This window comes from Ambystoma mexicanum, chromosome 8 (assembly GCF_040938575.1).
Source record: "Ambystoma mexicanum isolate Mex_15411 chromosome 8, UKY_AmexF1_1, whole genome shotgun sequence".
Lineage (NCBI taxonomy): Eukaryota > Metazoa > Chordata > Amphibia > Caudata > Ambystomatidae > Ambystoma > Ambystoma mexicanum.
In genome coordinates this window covers 293,605,181-293,624,384 of record NC_090929.1, presented here as the reverse complement: position 1 = coordinate 293,624,384, position 19,204 = coordinate 293,605,181, and the positions used below count along the sequence as shown (strand labels likewise).

At 50.0% G+C, this 19,204-nt stretch overlaps 1 protein-coding gene across 1 annotated transcript in view; it reads right to left on the bottom strand.

Moving 5' to 3' along the window:
• The window catches only part of LOC138471850 (ER degradation-enhancing alpha-mannosidase-like protein 3), a 996,165-nt gene that overhangs the window by 589,640 nt on the left and 387,321 nt on the right, over positions 1 to 19,204 (bottom strand). Inside the window, exons 6-7 of the mRNA XM_069609693.1 lie at positions 9,755 to 9,908; positions 9,226 to 9,360 (exon numbers count right to left, since the gene is read on the bottom strand). Of these exons, the coding sequence (XP_069465794.1) occupies positions 9,226 to 9,360; positions 9,755 to 9,908 (289 nt within the window). The remainder of the gene's footprint in view (positions 1 to 9,225; positions 9,361 to 9,754; positions 9,909 to 19,204) is intronic.

Below are 19,204 nucleotides of genomic sequence, written 5' to 3'. Positions count from 1 at the left end.
CCTTGACTTTGTTCGAGCATTTGTGATCAAAAGTAGTGGGAGGAGGGGCAGGTGTGTCGATAGAGAAAGGGATGGCAGAGTGGTCTGTCCAGATTAGTGGTTTGGGTCTGGATATAGAGACAAGGTCATAGGAGCTGAAGATCGCCTCAAGGGTGTGGCCACCTGAGTGAGTTGGAACAGTGGTATGTCGGGAGAGGTTGAGTGCATTAAGACTGTCGACCAGAGGTTGGGTCATGGGGTTGTTGGGCATATCGAACCAGATATTGAAATCTCCCAATAGTGTAAGAGTACCTGAATGGTAGCTATTTAGTCACAGAGATTGCTGTCAAAATTTCTGTCATATCTCGGGGGTCTGTAGATGAGTAGGACGCTGTGGTCGAGTGAAGCTGGTAGCGAGAGTTTTACTAGAAGGGATTCACAGGAAGCGTTGCATGTCTGGGTTTTCGACGAGTGAGACAGAGAAACTAGGTTTGTAGAGGATTGCCACCACCTCCTCTGGAAGATCTGTTGTGGGCAATAAGCGAGTAGCCAGGGGAGGCCTTGTGCGCAACTGGTGCAAAATCATCTGAGAAACAGGTTGAAATTGTCAGTGGATAGTACGTCAAAGATGCTGCACCTGTTCCTTGCTATGGAGCGGGCATTGAAAAGGATGCATGTGACTTCATGAGGGGAGGAGATTTTAGTGACGCTCATTGCTGGGAGTACTCGGTGGATATGGGTGGGTGCCCAGTGAGATGAGGGGTTTTGTAGGATCAGTCTGGGTGGTTGAGACTGACTCAGGGAGGCTAGAGGGGGGTCTGGATGCATGTGCACTATGAGGGTCGGGTGAGAGGGTTAGATCAATGGAGTCAAAGAGTAGGCGGGCGGTGGTAGGTAAGAGAGAGAGACGCAGTGGGGAGGGAGGAGCACATGTGGTGTGGGGATTTTGACGAGTTGTTTGAAGTTTGAGTCTGGAGGGGGTTGGGAGTTTGGGTGTACTGGGTGAGAAGTCGAGAGCAAGAAGGTAGAGGCGGGGAGAGGGGGGCGCGGAGGGTCTGAAGCTAGGGGTGGGATAGGAAGGGAAGTTGAACCAATGGAGAAGTGGTGAGGTATGGAGCGTCGAGGGAGCGGGCCGGTCGATCATTCCGGGTTTTGTTGGTTTTGGTGCCAGAGGAGTGTAAGATAGGGTTCAAGGGTCAGAGGGAGAGGAGGATGAGGTGACAGTTCTAGAAAGGGTGAGACGTGCTATTTTCAGAGAAGGGAACGGGTATGAAGGGGTAGGTCTGGGGACGGGGGTCAAGTAGGGGCAGAGGGTGGGGGAGAGGGCGGTATGGAAGGTGGGGTGAGAGGGAGAGGAGTTCCTCAGTGGGCACAAGGATGGCGTGGTAGTGGCGGAGGATTTGTGAAGTTTGGAGCGCCAGAGCGCTCCTCTGTCTTGTGAGTTTGATATTGCGCTGAGTGGATGGATGGGGAGTGTGGGGTTGTTCTCAACAAATGCTAGGGGAAGGATGGATGATGATGATGATGTATTGGGGAGGGATGAGGTGTGAGGGGATGATCATTTGGGGCCGGGGGTGTTTTGCGCACCAGAGTGCTTCTCTGATCTTGGAATTAGAGGTGGAATGATGGTTGGGAGGTGGGAGAGGGGGGTCAGATTGAATCGCTGTTCGGGGGCAATGGTCATGGGTGGCGGCCTGATGTGAGCTATCGGGGGTTCATGAAGTTAGGTGCTAGAGCGGAGGTTATGCGCCGGGGGTGTGTGTTATAGGGGGTGGGAATGCTGGAGAAAGGCCGGGAATGAGGAGGGGTCCAAGAGGTGGTCTTTGTTGATGTGGTATCTCCATCCAAGGGGGTGGGGAGAGAGGTCCGGACCAGGACCTAGAGTCTAATACACTTGGATAGAGGGGACGCCATAGATAGAATAGATGACAGCAGTGAATGCAGTGACTCTAGAAGAAATAGCAGCGCCTAGATTTGGACACCTTTATGGAAGGTGGAGGGCTTAACAAGAGGACAACAGTAAATGCAGTAACCCTAGGAGTAAAATGCCTAGGTGGCGCCTGGATGTGGGACACCTGGGTAGAGAGAAAAAGGCCAAATACGAGACAACAGTAAATGTAGTAACAGAAATTGGAATGGCCCAGGATGTAGTAGCAGCGCCTAACAGGCCTAACACAGGGGACAGCAGTAAGTGCAGTAACCCTAGATGTATTAGCAGTGCCTAAATGTGAGACACCAGGATAGAGGGCAAAGTGCCCTACACAGGGGACAACAGTCGATGTAGTAAAAGAAATGCACAGGTTGGAACACGGGGGAAACCAGTAAATACAGTAACCCAAGATGTAAAAGCGGCACCTAAATTTGGGACACCTGGATAGAGGGAGAAAGCCTAACACGGGGAGAGTAGTAAATGTAGAACAGAAGATGCAGAGAGCCAAACACTGGGGAAACGGTAGAGGCAGAAACACTAGATTTAATTACAGCGCCTAAATTTGGGGCACCTGGATAGAGGGAGAAAGGCCTAAAACAGGAAGACAACAGTAAATGTAGTAACAGAAATACAAAGGTTCAAACACGGGGGGGGGGACAGTAAATGCAGTAACCCTAGATGTAATAGTGGCAACTAAATTTGGGACACCTGGATAGAGGGAGAAAGGCCTAAAACGGGGGACAACAGTAAATACAATAACCTTATATGTAATAGGAAGATAAAAAAATGTTTTTTAAAAAAACCTTATATGTAATAGCGGCACCTAGATTTGTGACACTTGTACACCTACATTTGGGACACCTGGCTAGAGGGAGAAGAACAATTTACTTACCAACTGGTAACGTTCTTTCGACTGGATGTTCCTCCAACGTATCCCTCATCTTTGACATGATGTAATGTCCGCAGCTGTGCTGCATCAGAAATCTTTTCGGCAGAGGGCGCCCTGCGTCGATGGCGTCGGGTCGATGTCCCTCGAAGGCCTCCGTTGAGGGTGATGTCATCAGATGTTAGAAGTAGCACGCACGGCGCCCGCAGCCTCAGTTCATGTTTTTTCTCCCTCTCATTGTGAAGGCCATGTGCCACAATACAGCTCTGATTGCCTTTATACCTTGTTGGAACAAAAGCTGCACTAGCATGGGACATTCTTCAGAGGGGTAGGCTGGGAGGGAGATGAGGAATACGTTGGAGGAACATCCAGTCGAAAGAACGTTACCAGTTGGTAAGTAACTTGTTCTTCAAATGGATTGTGTCCTCCAACGTATTCCTCATCTTTGACAGACTCCCAAAGCAGTATCCAATAGTGGAGAAGGGAAAAGAATTTAGATATACCCAATTAAATGGCAGAGTAAAGGACAGCCTTCCCAAAGGCAACATCCTGAATATGGGAAGCATCCAGGGAATAATACTTAACAAATGTGTGTATGGAAGACCACGTAGCAGCATCACAGATGTTCTTTACCAAAACACCCCTCTGTAGGGCTGTCGATGTAGCAATGTCCCTGGTGGAATGAGCCCTCAAGCCATCAGGAGGGTCTTTGCCAGCCAGTCTATAGCATTCAGAAATAGTGAGGATGATCCACTTAGACAAGGTCTGCTTAGAAATAGCCTGGCCAAATCTGTGACCCGTGTACCCCACAAAGAGCTGGTTGTCCACTCTGACTTTCGACAGTCTGGAAAGGTAGAAGCTTAACGCTCTCCTCGGATCGAACCTATGGAGCTGTTCCTCTTCCTTACTAGGATGCGGAGGAGGACAGAAGGTGGGTAGCACAACCTTTTTACTTAAATCAAAGTCAGAAACTACCTTAGGAAGGAATGAAGGACGTACCCTCAACACAACTCTGTCCTTGTGGAAAATAGTAAAGGGTGGCTTAGAAGAAAGTGCCTGCATCTCGCTCACTTTTCGAGCAGATGTTATCGCAACCAAGAAAACAGTCTTAAAGGTTAACAATCCCAATGGACAGGAGTTCAAAGGTTCAAACGGAGCACCCATCAAAAACTTTAATACCAGTTTAAGGTCCCAAACCGGCTCCTGAAAAGGTGACGGCGGGTACAGATTTGTGAGTCCTTTTAGAAACTGAGTGATCAATGGGGTCTTAAAATAAGAACATTCTTCGGATGAGTGCCTAAATATGGACAGCGCTGCTATGTAACCTTTAATGGTTCCCACCTGAAGACCCCTGTGTGCTAAAGAAAGCAAAAACCTCCAGAATCGAACACTGAAAAGGACCAACATTCTGTCCTCTGCACCAGTCGCAAAACTTACACCAACGGTACAGGGACTTTTTTGCTGGAGGTCTGGCCGAAAGCAACACCTCTATTACGTCATCCGGGAGGTCCCAATACTTTTATCACAACCTTTCAGAAAACATGCGTGAAGGTTGAGTCTTGACCTCGGATGGAGAACCCGACCTTCCTCTCGGGAGAGAAGATCCTCCCTTTGGGGAAGACGCATTGGAGGACAGATAGACATTTCTTGAAGGTATGGGTACCACGCTCTCCTGGCCCAATCCAGAGCAATGAGGATCATGTGGGGAACCTCTGTAACCTCCTCAGAACTTGAGGAATAACGGGGATTGGAGGAAGCGCATACAGAAGCGGGAATAACCAATCCATGATTAACGCGTCTCCTAGAGCTCCTCTCTGAGGAAATTCCCTTGAGCAGTACCTCTCGCACTTCCGTTTGGCACCGGTTGCGAACAGATCCACCTGCGGGGTTCCCCAATGGGCAAAGACCTCTTGAAGGACTTCCTGAGCTATCTCCCACTTGTGAGAGACTGCGCTCTGCCTGCTCAGAACTTCCGCCGCCGTGTTCTCCTCCCCGGCTAGATGCACCGCCACTAGGGAGATTCCTTCTTGGATTGTCCAGAACCAGAGCTGCATAGCCTCTCTGCAAAGTGGAAGCGACCCTACACCTCCTCTTTTGTTGAGGTAATGCATGGCCACCGTGTTGTTCGTCATTATCAGGACAGTCTTCCCCCGTACAGACGGCAGACAAGCCTTCAGTGCCAGCCTGATTGCTCTGAGCTCCAAAAGACTGATGAGTAGTTTGGACTCCGATGGAGACAAACGACCGCTGATGGTCACATCGTTAGCGTGAGCTTCCCCACCCTTGAGGGAAGGGTCCGTCACTACAGTTACTTCCGACCACGGCTGCCAAAAAGGTTCTCCTTTCATGAGGTTCCCTTCGCAGGTCCACCACAGAAGATCCTGTGAGATCCGGATCGGAATCCGAAGGAGATCCGACATCTTGCCTGAGAATTGAGAACATTGCATCCTGAGAGCCCATTGAAGTGATCTCATCCTCAGTGAGGCCTCTGGCACCAGAAAAATGCAGGATGCCGTGAGGCCGAGCAACCTTAAGAATTCGAAAGCTGGAAGACTCTGGGTCTGTTGAAATTTGGTGACCATCTGGAGAATGTGTTCGGCCCTCACCTTGGGTGGCGAGCACATCCCCAAGGATGTGTCCAACTCAGCCCGATGTACTGGAGCTGTTGGGAAGGTGTCATATGTGGGTTCTTGAAATTGAGTGAGAAGCCCAGTTTGTGAAGGGAATGGTAGGTGACGTTGAGATTATCCAAGGCGTGTTCGGGAGAACGCACCCTGATCAGCCAATCGTCCAGGTAGGGGTAGACGTGAATCCCTCCTCTCCCGAGATAAGTTGCCACCACCACCATGAGCTTGGTGAAGACCCTCGGGGCGGAGGTCAACCAGAATGGCAGGACCCGAAACTGATGAGCCGCCAACTGCGAACCTCAGATATTTCCTGTGCTGGAGATGAATCGGGACATGAAAATAAGCATCCTGCAGGTCCAATTACACCAGCCAATCCTGAAGCTGGAGGGCCTGAAAGGTCTGAGAAAGAGGGACCATCTTGAGCTTGTCCTTCCTGAGGAACTTGTTCAAGCATCATAAGTCCAAGATGGGTCTCAGTCCTCAGTCCTTCTTGGGAATCAAAAAATACGGGGAATACTAACCCTTGTTCCTCTGCTCCAAAGGCACTGGTTCTATAGCACTTTTCTCTAGCAGGGTCAATATCTACTGCACAAGGAGCGGATCTGGAATCTTCAAAGAGTGCTTCCCCGGTGGATTGTCGTGAGGCCGTTGTAGAAAAGGTAGGCAGTAGCTATAGCTATTGTTTCCAGAGCCCAGACATCTGAAGTAATGGCTTGCCACTCTTCTAGATGCTGAGACAGCCTGCCACCAACCGGCGAACAATGACTCAAGGCCTCAGAGCGGTTCTGAAGTGGCTGCGGCAGCGCCTGATGGCAAAGAGGCTGCTGCTTGAGCGGCTTTGGCACCTCTACCTCATCCACCACGAGGAAATTTACGTTGGCCTCTTTGACTGGCCATTCCTCTCGCCCTTCCAAATGAGGAGTAGAAGCGAAAGGATCCATCCCGCCATTGTTGTCCCCTAGGACGAAAAGGATTAGGATGTCTAACAGCTGCGGCCAAAGATTTGGCAGCCGCTTTGGAGGTCTGCACCGTCTCAAGGCTCTTGTCAGCCTTGCTGCCAAACAGATAAGACCCATCAAAGGGCATGTTGAGAAGATAAGCCTGCACATCTGGGGCAAATCCTGACTTCCGCAACCACGCAAACCTGCGCATCACAGTGCTCGTAGCCATAGACCTGCTGAAACTATCCACAGTATCGAACCCAGACTGAAGGGATTCACACATGGCATCCTTGCCATCCTGAACAATAGCCAGAAAGCCATCCCTTTTTCGTCCCCTTCAGGGAATATGCTCAGCTGCTAACAAAATGCAATTCCACAGAGTGTGCGCAACTTTGCCAAGGCACAAGTACAGTTAGCCAATTTTAACACCATACTCCCAGAAGAAAACACCTTGCGTGCCCATCTATCCATACGCTTATCGTCTCTCTCAGGAGGGATTGTAGGGTACGCCGCCTGCTTCGAGGTAGCCGTGGCTGCCTGGACCACCAAACTCTCTGGAGTGGGTTGAGCAGATAGGTAGCCGGGGTCACTACTGGATGGGCGGTATTTCTTCAACAGAGACTTATTCACAGCCGGATTAGCCTCTGGGGCGCTCCAATTTGCAGCCACCCTTTTCTGCAGAACCCTGTGAAATGGCAACACGGGGTCGGTAGACGGACACTGATCCAAAATATCTGTAAGATCATCTTCCTCAAAGTGCACAGGAGGCCTGAACCAGCCCAGATACTCCACAACTTTAGACATGAGTCTGCGAGATGAGGAGTTGGCATGCTCCTCTGGGTCAGGCTTGCCGAACTCCATCTCAGGGGAAGTGTCAATCCCACTGGCATTGTGCAAGGTCTGACAAAGATCCTCCATCCGACTCTCCTCTGAAATGAGGCAATCAGGAACATTAGGGGTCCCATACTGAAGACCAAAAGGGACAACATCCTCATCAGAGTGTTCCTCTTCCTCATAAATGTCAGTGAGGGACTTTAAAAAATCCTTCCTCGGGAGAGGAGTGAATCTTTTTTCAACTACATGACGTAAGCAGTAGCCTTCCTCAGAGTATCCACTTGCACAGGGCCATTCACTGGCAAAATTGGCCCAGACGGCACCGATGGCTCAGACGGCGTCGACAGCATCGAGGGCCCGATCAGGGTTGAAGACCCGACAGGCACACCCAATGAATGGCGTCGATGCCTTCAAGGGCTTCGAGGTCTTTGAAGGTTTCGCCGGTTTTGCCTGAGACGAAGACCTTGACCTTGGCTTGGCACATCTCGAATGATCTTTCGATGCCTTGTCCGAACAGGGCCGCAAAGGCTCCCGGTGTTTATCACACCATTTACCCGGGCTCGAAGGCACGCAAGTATCCGGGCGAGAACGTTCCTTGCCAGCTTCATCAGAAGGCGCGGGCAGAACAGTGCCATGTTCATCAAACATTTTCATCATCGCTACCCGGAAAGCATCCCACTCCGCCAGGGTCGATGACTTGGACGGGCATACCATCCTTTTTGGGGAGACGTCCGACTAAGACGAGGAAGGCGACCGAAGGTGCCGCTTCCTAGAATGCCTCGATGAGGACGAGTAGCGGGAACCACTCCTAGAATGTGACCGCTTGGACTTCTTCCTCAGAGGAGAGTCACCTCTAGACTCATTGGTCGAAAGTCCAGTAGGCTGGGATTTACTCGGCTTGGACACCTTGCCTACCTTCAGTTTCCCCTTTTGTTCCCACAAGGCTTCAGCAGTCAACGACTGACACTTCGAACAGTCTGTATCGCAGCTCTCGTGGAGACACCACAGACAAATCTGATGCAGATCCGTGATCGACATCTTGGAGCCACAATCCCAACACTTCTTAAAGCCAGATTTCGGGGTTATCAGGGTTGAAGACGAAGACATAATTGCAATTCACAGAAAGCACAAGGCGCACAGCGATTTCAACAAAGCAAACACATTTGCAGAAAAAAACAGAACTGAGGCTACGGGCGGCGTGCATGCTACTTATAACATCTGATGGCGTCTCCCTCGACGGAGGCCTTCGAGGGACATCGACCCAACGCCATCGACGCAGGGTGCCCCTTGCCAAAAAAATTCCAAAGCAGCACAGCCATGGACATTACATGTCAAAGATGAGGAATACGACACAATCCATTCAAAAGGCCTAACACAGGGGGAGAACAGTAAATACAATAACTCTAGATGTATTAGTGGCACCTACATTTGGGACACCAGGACGCCTACATTTTGGACACCTGGATAGAGGGAGAAAGGACTAATGTACCGAAAAAAGTATATTGTGATATGTCTTGTATTACACCTATGAGATTTACATCGATTAAAAGCTAATTTGACTGACATATAGTATCTTGGAGATTGCCAGACAAGTTGTACAAGCTCTCACTATAATACAAGTGGTGCAAGAGCTCACCCCCAAATGAAGGAGCTCTTGGAGCATCCCCTTCATTGGCGGATATTAAGAGTGTTGCCTCAACTCTAAATTTGAGAATTCAGAGTTGAGGCAACATTTCTTTTTAATCATCCAAGAGTTGGCTGCAGTGGCACCTGCACAAGTGCTACAAAAGTGTCATCCAACCTAAAACAGCTTGATTAGCATTCTTTTACTTGCAGTTGTTATCTGGTCTCTAAACTGTACATCTCGTAGCACAAACTCAACTGTAGGGTACTCAGAGCATCTTCCCCCACTTTTAGGGGCCCAGAGAGTAGGGTTGCACATGCACGTAACCTGAGAGAATAACCGCATTGTAGCGCCACTAGTCGAATCTCAAAAGAGCCCTCAGCCAACTGGGGACAATATCTCACCTCAAATACTGAGTCCTGTGTTAGGCGGCTGAGAGCAGCAAACTCCAGAATCATAGTGCCAGCACAAGCTGTACAGGTGTCAGATTCTGTTCCAGTGCGGGAGTTCGGGCCAAGAACACCATGCTTCAGGTTCACCTGGGGAAGACAATACACGGTTTGTTGTTCATTTCAATGTATGCCAATTGTAAATCATTACATTTCTGAATGTCCTCTGTAATGACAACCCTGAATCCCATCTCCTCATGATCCACTTGTTCACTAAGATACTATCTCTATTAACAAATTATAAATACATCCGTATCATGGGCACCACATTCACCAGAGGAACACTTGACAGAGCCATTTGTGGATACATAATGCCCACAGTGGTGAATGATCTTGCCAGCACCTGTCCTAGAGTTGGGGAAGGGAAAAGGTCAATTTGTGTTTAATATTGTGTTACCAGCGTAGGTCATTTGATTGAGGACAACGATTAAATGCTTTTAATGAGGAAGCTACATACTGCTACGTATCAAGTCAAATAATTTACCCTAGGATATGGAAGACCACTTGTGGTGTTGAAAGCTGGTAAGAGCCGGTATCCTAAATCTGTGGCAAGGTGAAGAAGCTCCTCTTCATACCACTGCATATGATGGCCACGCTCCTTCAACATCTGTGCCATCACATGCCCGCCCAGCAGGCCGCTGTAATACAAAAAGGCAGTGAGGATGGGTGGAATATACAAAGTAAAGAGAATGGTAGTGGGGAAAATTGAGAATGAGGTAAAAAAATAAAAAGTTACCAAATGAGGGGAAGTCATGAGGAAATTGCAGATGGGAAGTGAGGGGAGCAGACTTTGGAAGGAAGAGTGGGATAAAGTGGAACCTGCAAACCAAAGTAACAGGGTGAAAGCTGAAACAAAGTATAAACTAGTAGGAACTGTGATGGGAAACTCACTCCTAGGAAGACAAATACAAACATAAAACAGACTGCATGGGTGGAAATCACTCTTGCACCCAACATCAGCACTCTGGTGTTAACATGGTTTTCTAAAAATCAGCCAAGGTGGATGGATTTTAGGAGGCTACCCTAGTTATGGTGAAAAGGGAGCTTTGAGAGTTTAGTCAAAACTCATTTAAAGTAGAGTGAGAGCAACCTCAGGAGACTGTGAGCCGGGTCAGGGGCCCTCAATGAGTCCACATAGAGTAACACAACAATTCAGCTTAGACAGTTCGTTATAAAAAATACAGGTATTTATTTAGTCCTTTGGAACACACTGAAAAATGAAGCTAGCAGGTATTATCACTCAATACTCTAATACAAATATATACAATCACCAGTATGTTCATTCATAATACATCATCAAATAACTAACCATGGGGGAGCGTGGCCAGCAGCACCACCGATGTGGCTGCTCTGTTGATGGCCTCTGTGTGAAACCCATCGAAACAACGAGAAAAAAGCATTTCTCGTTAGGTGCCATGAAACGCACCCTCAGCAATGAAGGAGTAAGCAGTGGCATTACTTTGCATTCTCAAACTTGTAGTATTCAACTCAGATAGGTGAACATAAACTACTTTTGCATTCAGTTTGCACAACCTAAGATTTTATAAGAAGAATTAATATATACTTGTCAGGTTGGTTTATAGTGTGATTTTTGTACTTTTAGTGTTATCTCCATGAAATAAACGACATATTTGTAATAGGTAGATGTGAGAGCATTTGTGTTTGAATAAGTGCAGACTGGGCTGAAATGCAGGCTTCAGCTCTTCCATAAGGTGTGTGAACCTATGCAAATCAGTTTCTCACTTTGCTATATGTGTCAAACATATATGTGTATGTGTCAAAGCAGTGGAGGCGATTTCTGACAGCTTTTTGGGGCCGGGAATGGACCTGAGATCAGAACAAGCACTAAAGCTCTCAACCCGGGACTGGCATCTCCACTCTGCCAAGATGGCGCTGCAGCGCAATCCTCAACACCCGCCGAGGACGCACAGCCATAGGTGACCAGGAAGCAAGCGGAAGCTCAGTAAAAAGTAACGCAACGAGGGGAGCAACAACAGAATGATCTGCACACCCTCTCTCCCGCGCCGGAGCCATGGTGAGCGCGCAGCTCTGAGTGTGGGGCACGCACCATACCCCGGTGTGGAGAACGTTCCCGGAGAGGAACCGAAACCCAGAGTAGCAGCATCAGCTCCCTCAACCCCCTACCCTTCCTCTATGCCCTCTGAGACACCGTCAGCTCATGTCCTACGCTGGCCCTGCACTCGAGCCAGACAGTGGAATGGAAGCAAGTACTTGGGGTACCACAGGGTGAGGGACGACCCACGCGCCTCCTTACCTGCATCGATCCAGAGCACAGAGACTCCATAAAACCAGGCTGGCGGCACATATTCTCCCCCACACGGAACTCTTGCTGCGGAGGGGAACGGCAATACGTGACAGGTGGAAGCCTTCTCTAAACTGCAGATAACGATTGCGGCAACACCGGCTCCTCCCCCGACTCTCTTCCCAGTAGCAGTGACATCTCCATCTCGGGGCACTTCTCCCCAGCTTAGCAGGTGCTGGAGACAACTGGGTATTTGTGACTCCCACACCCCCACTTTGTGGATACCTGGAACCCAGCACCCCCTCCATTGTTGCATCTGGAACCTTCACGAAGACCCAAGAAAAGATATTCCTGTAAGCCGATGCCCTCCCAGCTATGTTCACTGAGGCAAGCAATCCTCAACTAACTACCCACTGTGCCACGCAGAAGCGAGACAACCCCTGCCTCCTCTGGGGCACCTGAACACTAACAAGCCACCTGGGGATTCCAACAGACCAGGATCAAGGCTAACCCGTTCATAGTGGGTTCCCACATTAAGAAACTCCACCATGTCTAAACATCCAAAGGCCCAAAAAATATGGATATATCGACCATGTTAACCCCGGCGGAGAAAGGAAAGAAGCCAGGGGTGGCAAAATCCCCACCTCAGGCTCCAGCTGGCCCCTCATGGCAATTGACTACCAAGGAGGACATTCAATCTTTCATGCTCGATATCAAAACAGAGTTCCGCAGTTGCATGGCAGAATAATCTACCAAACTGGAGCACACCGACCAAAGGGTGGTGGAAATGGAACAAAGACTGGGGGACACCGAGTAGCAAACCCAGGATCACGCGGCTGCCTTGCTGGCGGTGCAGTAGAAAATCCATACTTTGGAAGACAGAAATTAAATCCTGGAATACAAACAAGAGGACTGTAGAACAGGGCCCGAAGAAATAATCTATGGATTAGAGGGGTGTCCCTGTCAGTCCAAGACCAAGATCTGACTGAGTATGTGGGGGACCTGTTTCAATCTCTCCTACCACACATCGACAAACCCCTACTTCTACTGGACTGCACGCATAGACTGCGTTCTCGCAGGGGGCTGGAATCGGAATACCCTCTGGGCGTGATTACCCGGGTTCACTTCTATATGATAAAACAAGAGATTCTGGCAGTGGGACGCACCCGAGATGAGATGATGTTTCAGGGCTCCCCTACTGTTTTTTCACGATCTGGCGACAGCCACGATACAGAAGCGTAGAACGCTCTGGGCCCTTAGCCCTCTTCCTGCGGAACCAGAAGATCAGATATCGTTCGCTGTATCCACCTCCATGCAATTCGCATTTAAGGGGGTGTCCCGTTTGATTTCATGCATGGAGGACGCAGAGGGGATACTTAACTACTCGTCCCCGGATAAGAGGGAGGGCTCGTCGCTGGGCCCGCTCATGGGAGCCCAAGACCTTCAACCAAAGACGCAATGATCTGATTGGTCAAAGGTCCAGAAAGGCCACAACTAAGGAAAACGTCCCTCTCACACCTAACCCAGAATGACGCGCTTGCTGAAAAGGTCAATTAATTCCCTATTTTGGACACCTAGAGTCCGAGCAACTGGCACCACGAGACGGTGGACAATACAGAACTAAAGATGGGCTTCATGCGGCCCACGCACAACCCTAAGGAAGATGTCACCTAAAATTTCTTGGGGTGTTTTGCCTGAGGTTTTTGGCAATTCAAAATTTCGGAGTTCAATGTTGGGACTCTATTTTTGTTATTTTTTGTTCCTTCAATTAAAAACTCGGTTGGAGCAGGATACCACAATTGTTCTTATGCTGGATAGGGGTTGAAATCTACCCGGCCCCCTCCTCTGCTGGGGAAGAAAGCCCGCTTAACGTGAAATGCCTGAATTATCCAGTAAAAAGCAAATCCATCCTGAAGCGATTAAGAGACCTGGAGGGAATAGTGACTTTTTTTTTTTTTTTACAAGAAACTCATCTTCTCCCAGAAGACTGCACCCGCCTTCGGAACAGGGACTTTCCAAAGCAATTCCTGACTTCTGGGGGATCCAAAACAGGGGGACGGCGATCCTGATGGCAAAAGGCATGTAGTTTGTAGAGCTGGATACTATCCGAGACCCGGGAGGCCGATATATTGGTATGAAAGGCATGCTCTTGGGCCAACTATATTTGCTAGTTTCAGTATATGCCCAGAACAAAGGGCAAGGACACTTCTTTAGAGGACTGGAATCGTCTCTCCTTCCCTTTCTGGAGGGCCAAATTGTTATCGGGGGAGATTTCAACGGCGTCCCTGACCCGAACAAGGACAAGGCACATGCTCCCCCCCACCCCCAAAGATTTCAAAATTGCCCTGAGCATTCTCCAGATGTTCAAATCCCTGGGAGTGGTAGACTCTTGGAGAGTGCTTCACCCGGAAGAGAAGGACTTTAGTTTGTTCTCACAGGTTCATCGTTCCTCCACCCACATAGAATTAATCTTGGTGTCACCCCAGCTCATGCCATTTATAGGTAAAGTGGCTATTGCCCCTAGGGTTCTCTCAGATCATGCCCCGTTTCTTCTGCAAGTCAGGGCCTGGGATCCAGCCCCCCCCCCCCCCTTCCTGGAAAAAAATTAAGGCTATATGACCCAATCTTAAACGAAATGGCCATGATTGATGGGGTAGCGAAAGTCATTAGAGACAATTTTAGTGAGAACCCCACGGAACTGACGTCCCTTGCTATGACATGGGATGCCATGAAAGCAGTTGTGAGGGGCATTTTAATAGCACCCAAAGCGGCCTATTACAAGTGGAAAAAACAAACCCGAGTCCAACTGGAACGAGAAATCTCAGACATTGAGGCTAAATATAAGAAGGGTTGGTCCCCCAAGCTTCACTCAGCTCTCTGCATCACCCGCAATACATTAGAGGCCCTATATAAGTAAGACATGGCCCGTTACTGGTTTCCATTAAACAGGGATACTGTGCTAAAGGCAATAAGGTCAACCAACTCTTGGTGAGAAAATTGGCTCAGTCCAGAAAATGCAATTTTATTGTAGGCCTTAAGGATCATCGGGGGTGGGGGGGGGGGGGGGGTAATCCAGTATGGGGAACGAAGAAAACTACAATTAGCGGAAGCCCACCTGCTGAAGACAAAATTAGCTCCAGCGAGATCAACATTGGCCCAAAGGAGATACATCGAGGCAGCTGCTCTGCCGGGCCTATCGCGGGAGGAGATGGAGGCACTAGAAGCTCTTATTCAGTTGGAGGCAGTAATCTGATCCCTGAAACCTAGATCCCCCGGCCCTGATGGTATTCACCTAAATTTTATAAACTTTTCAGTAGCCAATTGCTCCCCCATCTAACGACCAGCTTTAACTCTTCCAGAGAAGCGGGTAGCGTGACTCCCTCCATGCAAACCTCCACCACAATGTTATTGCCAAAGCCTGGTAAGGACCCGAGGGATTGTGCCTTTTATAGGCCAATATCTCTGCTGAATATCAATGCAAATATTTATTAGAAGGTTTTGGCAAACTGCTTAGCCCCCCCCTACTCCCTCACTTATTAATGCAGAACAAACGGGATTCGTACTGGGGAGAAAAATGGGTGACAATATTAGGCGAGCCCTGAACCTAATAGATATTACGACTATGGACAAGGGAAAAATGGCCCTACTGGCCCTCAATGCTACTAAGGCATTTGACAAGGTTGATTGTCCCTTCATGCATCTAACCTTGGAGGCCTTTCATTTTGGTCCCCAAGTCAGGAAAATGATCGCGGCCAATTATGCCTCCCCGAATACTCTACTCCAGGGTAATCGGGAACAATCATCTCCGATTCCCCTCACCTGTGGAACCAGACAAGGCTGCCCCTTTCCCCCCCTCTTGTTCACCTTAATTATGGTGCCACTGGCGCAACATATACTTAAGAAGAACAAGTTACTTTCTTACCTGGTAACGTTCTTTCGATGGGATGGTCCGACACAGCTGTGCTGCTTCGGAAACTTTTTTCGGCGTCTGCGTCCTGCGTCGATGACGTCGATGCGCCGTCGTCGAGGACCTCCTCCGACGTCCGACGTCATCCGATGTGATAAGTAGGACGCACGACGCCCATAGCCTCAGTTGTAGTTTTTTCCCCCAGAACGTGTGACATTAGTCAACTGCCAGTCAGACACAAAGCCTTGCAGAACGTAAGCTGCAATCGCAAAAGAAATTCTGCAGCGGGGAAGGCAGGGAGGGAGCGATATGGAATACGTCGTCGGACCATCCCATCGAAAGAACGTTACCAGGTAAGAAAGTAACTTGTTCTTCGAGGGGATTGGGTCCTCCGACAAATTCCATATCTATGACAGATTCCCAAAGCAGTACCAGAGCAAGGAGGAGGGAAAGAATTTAGAATCAAAATTTAGAATTGCCAATCAAATAGCAGAGCAAAGGACCGCCTTGCCAAAGGCCAGATCCTGTCCTCGGATGGAATCGAGGGAATAGTGACGTACAAATGTATGTACTGAAGCCCAGGTGGCTGCATCACAGATGTTGCGAATAGAAACACCCCTCTGCAGGGCAGTAGATGCAGCCATACCCCTGGTAGAATGGGCCAGCAAGCCAGCCGGTGGGTCCTTACCCGCCAAGCGGTAACACTCCGAGATGGCCAAAATAATCCAGCGAGACAAAGTCTGTTTTGTCACAGCTTGCCCCAAACGCTTTCCAGCGTAACCAATAAAGAGTTGATCGTCCACTCTGACCCGGGACATGCGTGAAACATAAAAGCTTAAAGCTCTCCTAGGATCAAGCCTATGGAGCCTCTCCTCTTCCTTACCAGGATGCGGAGGAGGATATAATGCCGGAAGAACAACCTTCTGGGCCAAATGAAATTCCGTCACTACCTTCGGGAGAAAAGAAGGACGAACTCTAAGGACAACCCTGTCCTTGTGAAATACAGTGAAGGGTGGTTTACCTGAAAGTGCCTGTAACTCACTCACTCTGCGAGCGGAAGTAACCGCAACTGAAAACACAGTTTTCAGAGTTAACAGCCTCAAAGGGCAAGAATGTAAAGGCTCAAACGGAGCACCCATAAGAAACTTAAGAACAAGGTTTAAATCCCAACCGGGCACCAGGAAAGGTGACGGAGGGAACACATTAGTGAGCCCTTTCAGAAACTGTGAAATTAAAGGGATTTTGAAGTAAGAACACTCTTCAGACGAGCGCTTAAAGATGGACAGCGCCGCCAGGTAACCTTTAATGGTACCCACTTGCAAGCCCTTGTGGGCCAAAGAAAGTAAAAAGGACAGAACCTTGGTGATGTCACATGCAAAAGGATCCACATTCTGAACTCTGCACCAGTCGCAGAACTTACGCCAACGGCAACGGTACAGAGACTTTGTTGCTGGCCTTCGGGCCGAAAGCAACACCTCCATCACGTCTTCAGGGAGGTCCCAATCCTTATACCTCAACCTTTCAGAAGCTAAGCGTGAAGATTGAGGGATCTGACCTCTGGATGGAGAACCTGACCCCCCCTCCAGTGAGAGCAGATCGTCTCGGTAGGGAAGACGACGTGGAGGGCAGATGGACAAGTCGAGAAGGTCCAGGTACCACGTCCTCCGAGCCCACGCCGGAGCAATGAGGATCATCCGGGAACCAAACTTCCGTAACCTCCGCAGCACTTGCGGGATGACGGGGACTGGAGGAAACGCGTACAGCAGCGGGAATGACCACTCCACCACAAACGCGTTTCCTAAGGCTCCTTTTGGAGGAAATTCCCGCGAGCAAAACCTTTCGCACTTCCGGTTGACACTGGAGGCGAAGAGATCCACTTGAGGGGTCCCCCAAAGGGCGAAGATCTCCAGGAGAATCTCCTGAGCCAACTCCCACTCGTGAGAGATCGTGCTCTGCCTTCTCAGAGCGTCCGCCGTCACGTTGTCGTCTCCGGCCAGATGAACTGCCGAGATAGAAACTTCCTGCTGGATGGCCCAGAACTCGAGCTGCATCGCCTCCCTGCACAGAGGAAGTGACCCTGCCCCCCACTTTTTGTTGAGGTAGTGCATGGCCACTGTGTTGTCCGTCAGGATCAGGACACTCTTTCCTCGCACAGTCGGCAGAAAAGCCTTCAGGGCTAGCCTGACGGCCCTCAGCTCCAACAGATTGATCTGGAGTCTGGACTCCGACGGAGACAAACGACCGCTGACTGTCAGCCCGTTGGCATGAGCTCCCCATCCCGTGAGGGATGCATCCGTCACGATCGTCACCTCCGGCCAGGGAAGCCAAAATGGAGCCCCCTTCATCAAGTTGCCTTCGACGGCCCACCACAGAAGGTCCCGGGCGACCGAGGGCGGCACCTGAACCGGGTCCGACATCCTGCCGGAGGACTGCGACCATTGCATCTTGAGTGCCCACTGGAAAGATCTCATCCGCAGGCGAGCCTCTGGCACCAGAAGAATGCAGGATGCCATGAGGCCGAGCAACCTCAAGAACTCGAACGCTGGGAGCGTCTGGGCATGCTGAAACTTGTGCACCATCTGCTGAATGTGAAGAGCCCTCACCTGGGGAGGAAAACACTGCCCCAGGGAAGTGTCGAGCACTGCTCCGATGTACTGGAGCCGCTGTGTTGGCGTCAAATGGGACTTCTTTAAATTGAGGGAGAAGCCCAGCCTGTGAAGGGAGTGGCAGGTGACGGACAGATGATCCAGGACCTGCTCGGGAGAGCTCCCCCTGATCACCAATCGTCCAGGTAGGGGTAGACGTGAATCCCCCCTTGCCTGAGATGCGCTGCCACCACCACCATGAGCTTGGTGAAAACCCTCAGGGCGGAGGTCAATCCGAACGGCAGGACCGGCAGGACCCGAAAATGAAAGTGCGAGTCGCCAACAGGTACTTCTTGTGCTTGGGATGGATCGGCACATGGAAGTAAGCATCCTTGAGGTCGAGAGACACCAACCAGTCCTGAAGCTGAAGGGCCTGGAGGACTTGAGAGAGAGTAACCATCTTGAACTTGTCCTTCCTTAGGAGTTTGTTCAAACCGCGCAAGTTCATGATGGGTCTCAATCCCCCGTCTTTCTTCGAAATCAAAAAATAAGGGGAATACCATGCCTTGTTCCTCTCCACTACAGGCACCAGTTCTATGGCGCCTTTCTCTAGCAGGGCTTGAATTTCCTGCGCAAGGAGCGGATCCGGACTCTGCAAAGAGAGGTTCCCCGGTGGATTGTCGCGAGGCCTGTGCCGAAAGGGAAGACAGTAGCCGTGGGTTATGATCTCCAGAACCCACACATCTGAAGTAATGGCACGCCACTCTACAAGATGCTGCACCAGCCTTCCCCCAACCGGCGAACCATGGGGCATGGCCTCATGACTGAGTGGTAGCGGCTGCGGCGTTACCTGAGGGCAAAGAGGCAACTGCCCGAGTGGCCTTGGCACCACGGGTACCCTGTCGTCCACCTCTGGTACCCCTGCGTTGGCCTCTTTGACTGCCAGCTCCTCTCGCTTTACTGAAGGACGAGTAATAGCGAAAGGAACCACCCCTCCATTGCTGTCCCCTAGGACGAAAAGGCGGAGGTTGGCGAACTGCAGCGCCCAACGACTTCGCTGCAGCTTTTGAGGTCTGCAACCTCTCAAGGCTCTCGTCAGCCTTGCTGCCAAAAAGGTGTTCACCGTCAAAGGACATGTTGAGGAGCCGGGACTGCACATCAGGAGTAAACCCCGACTTC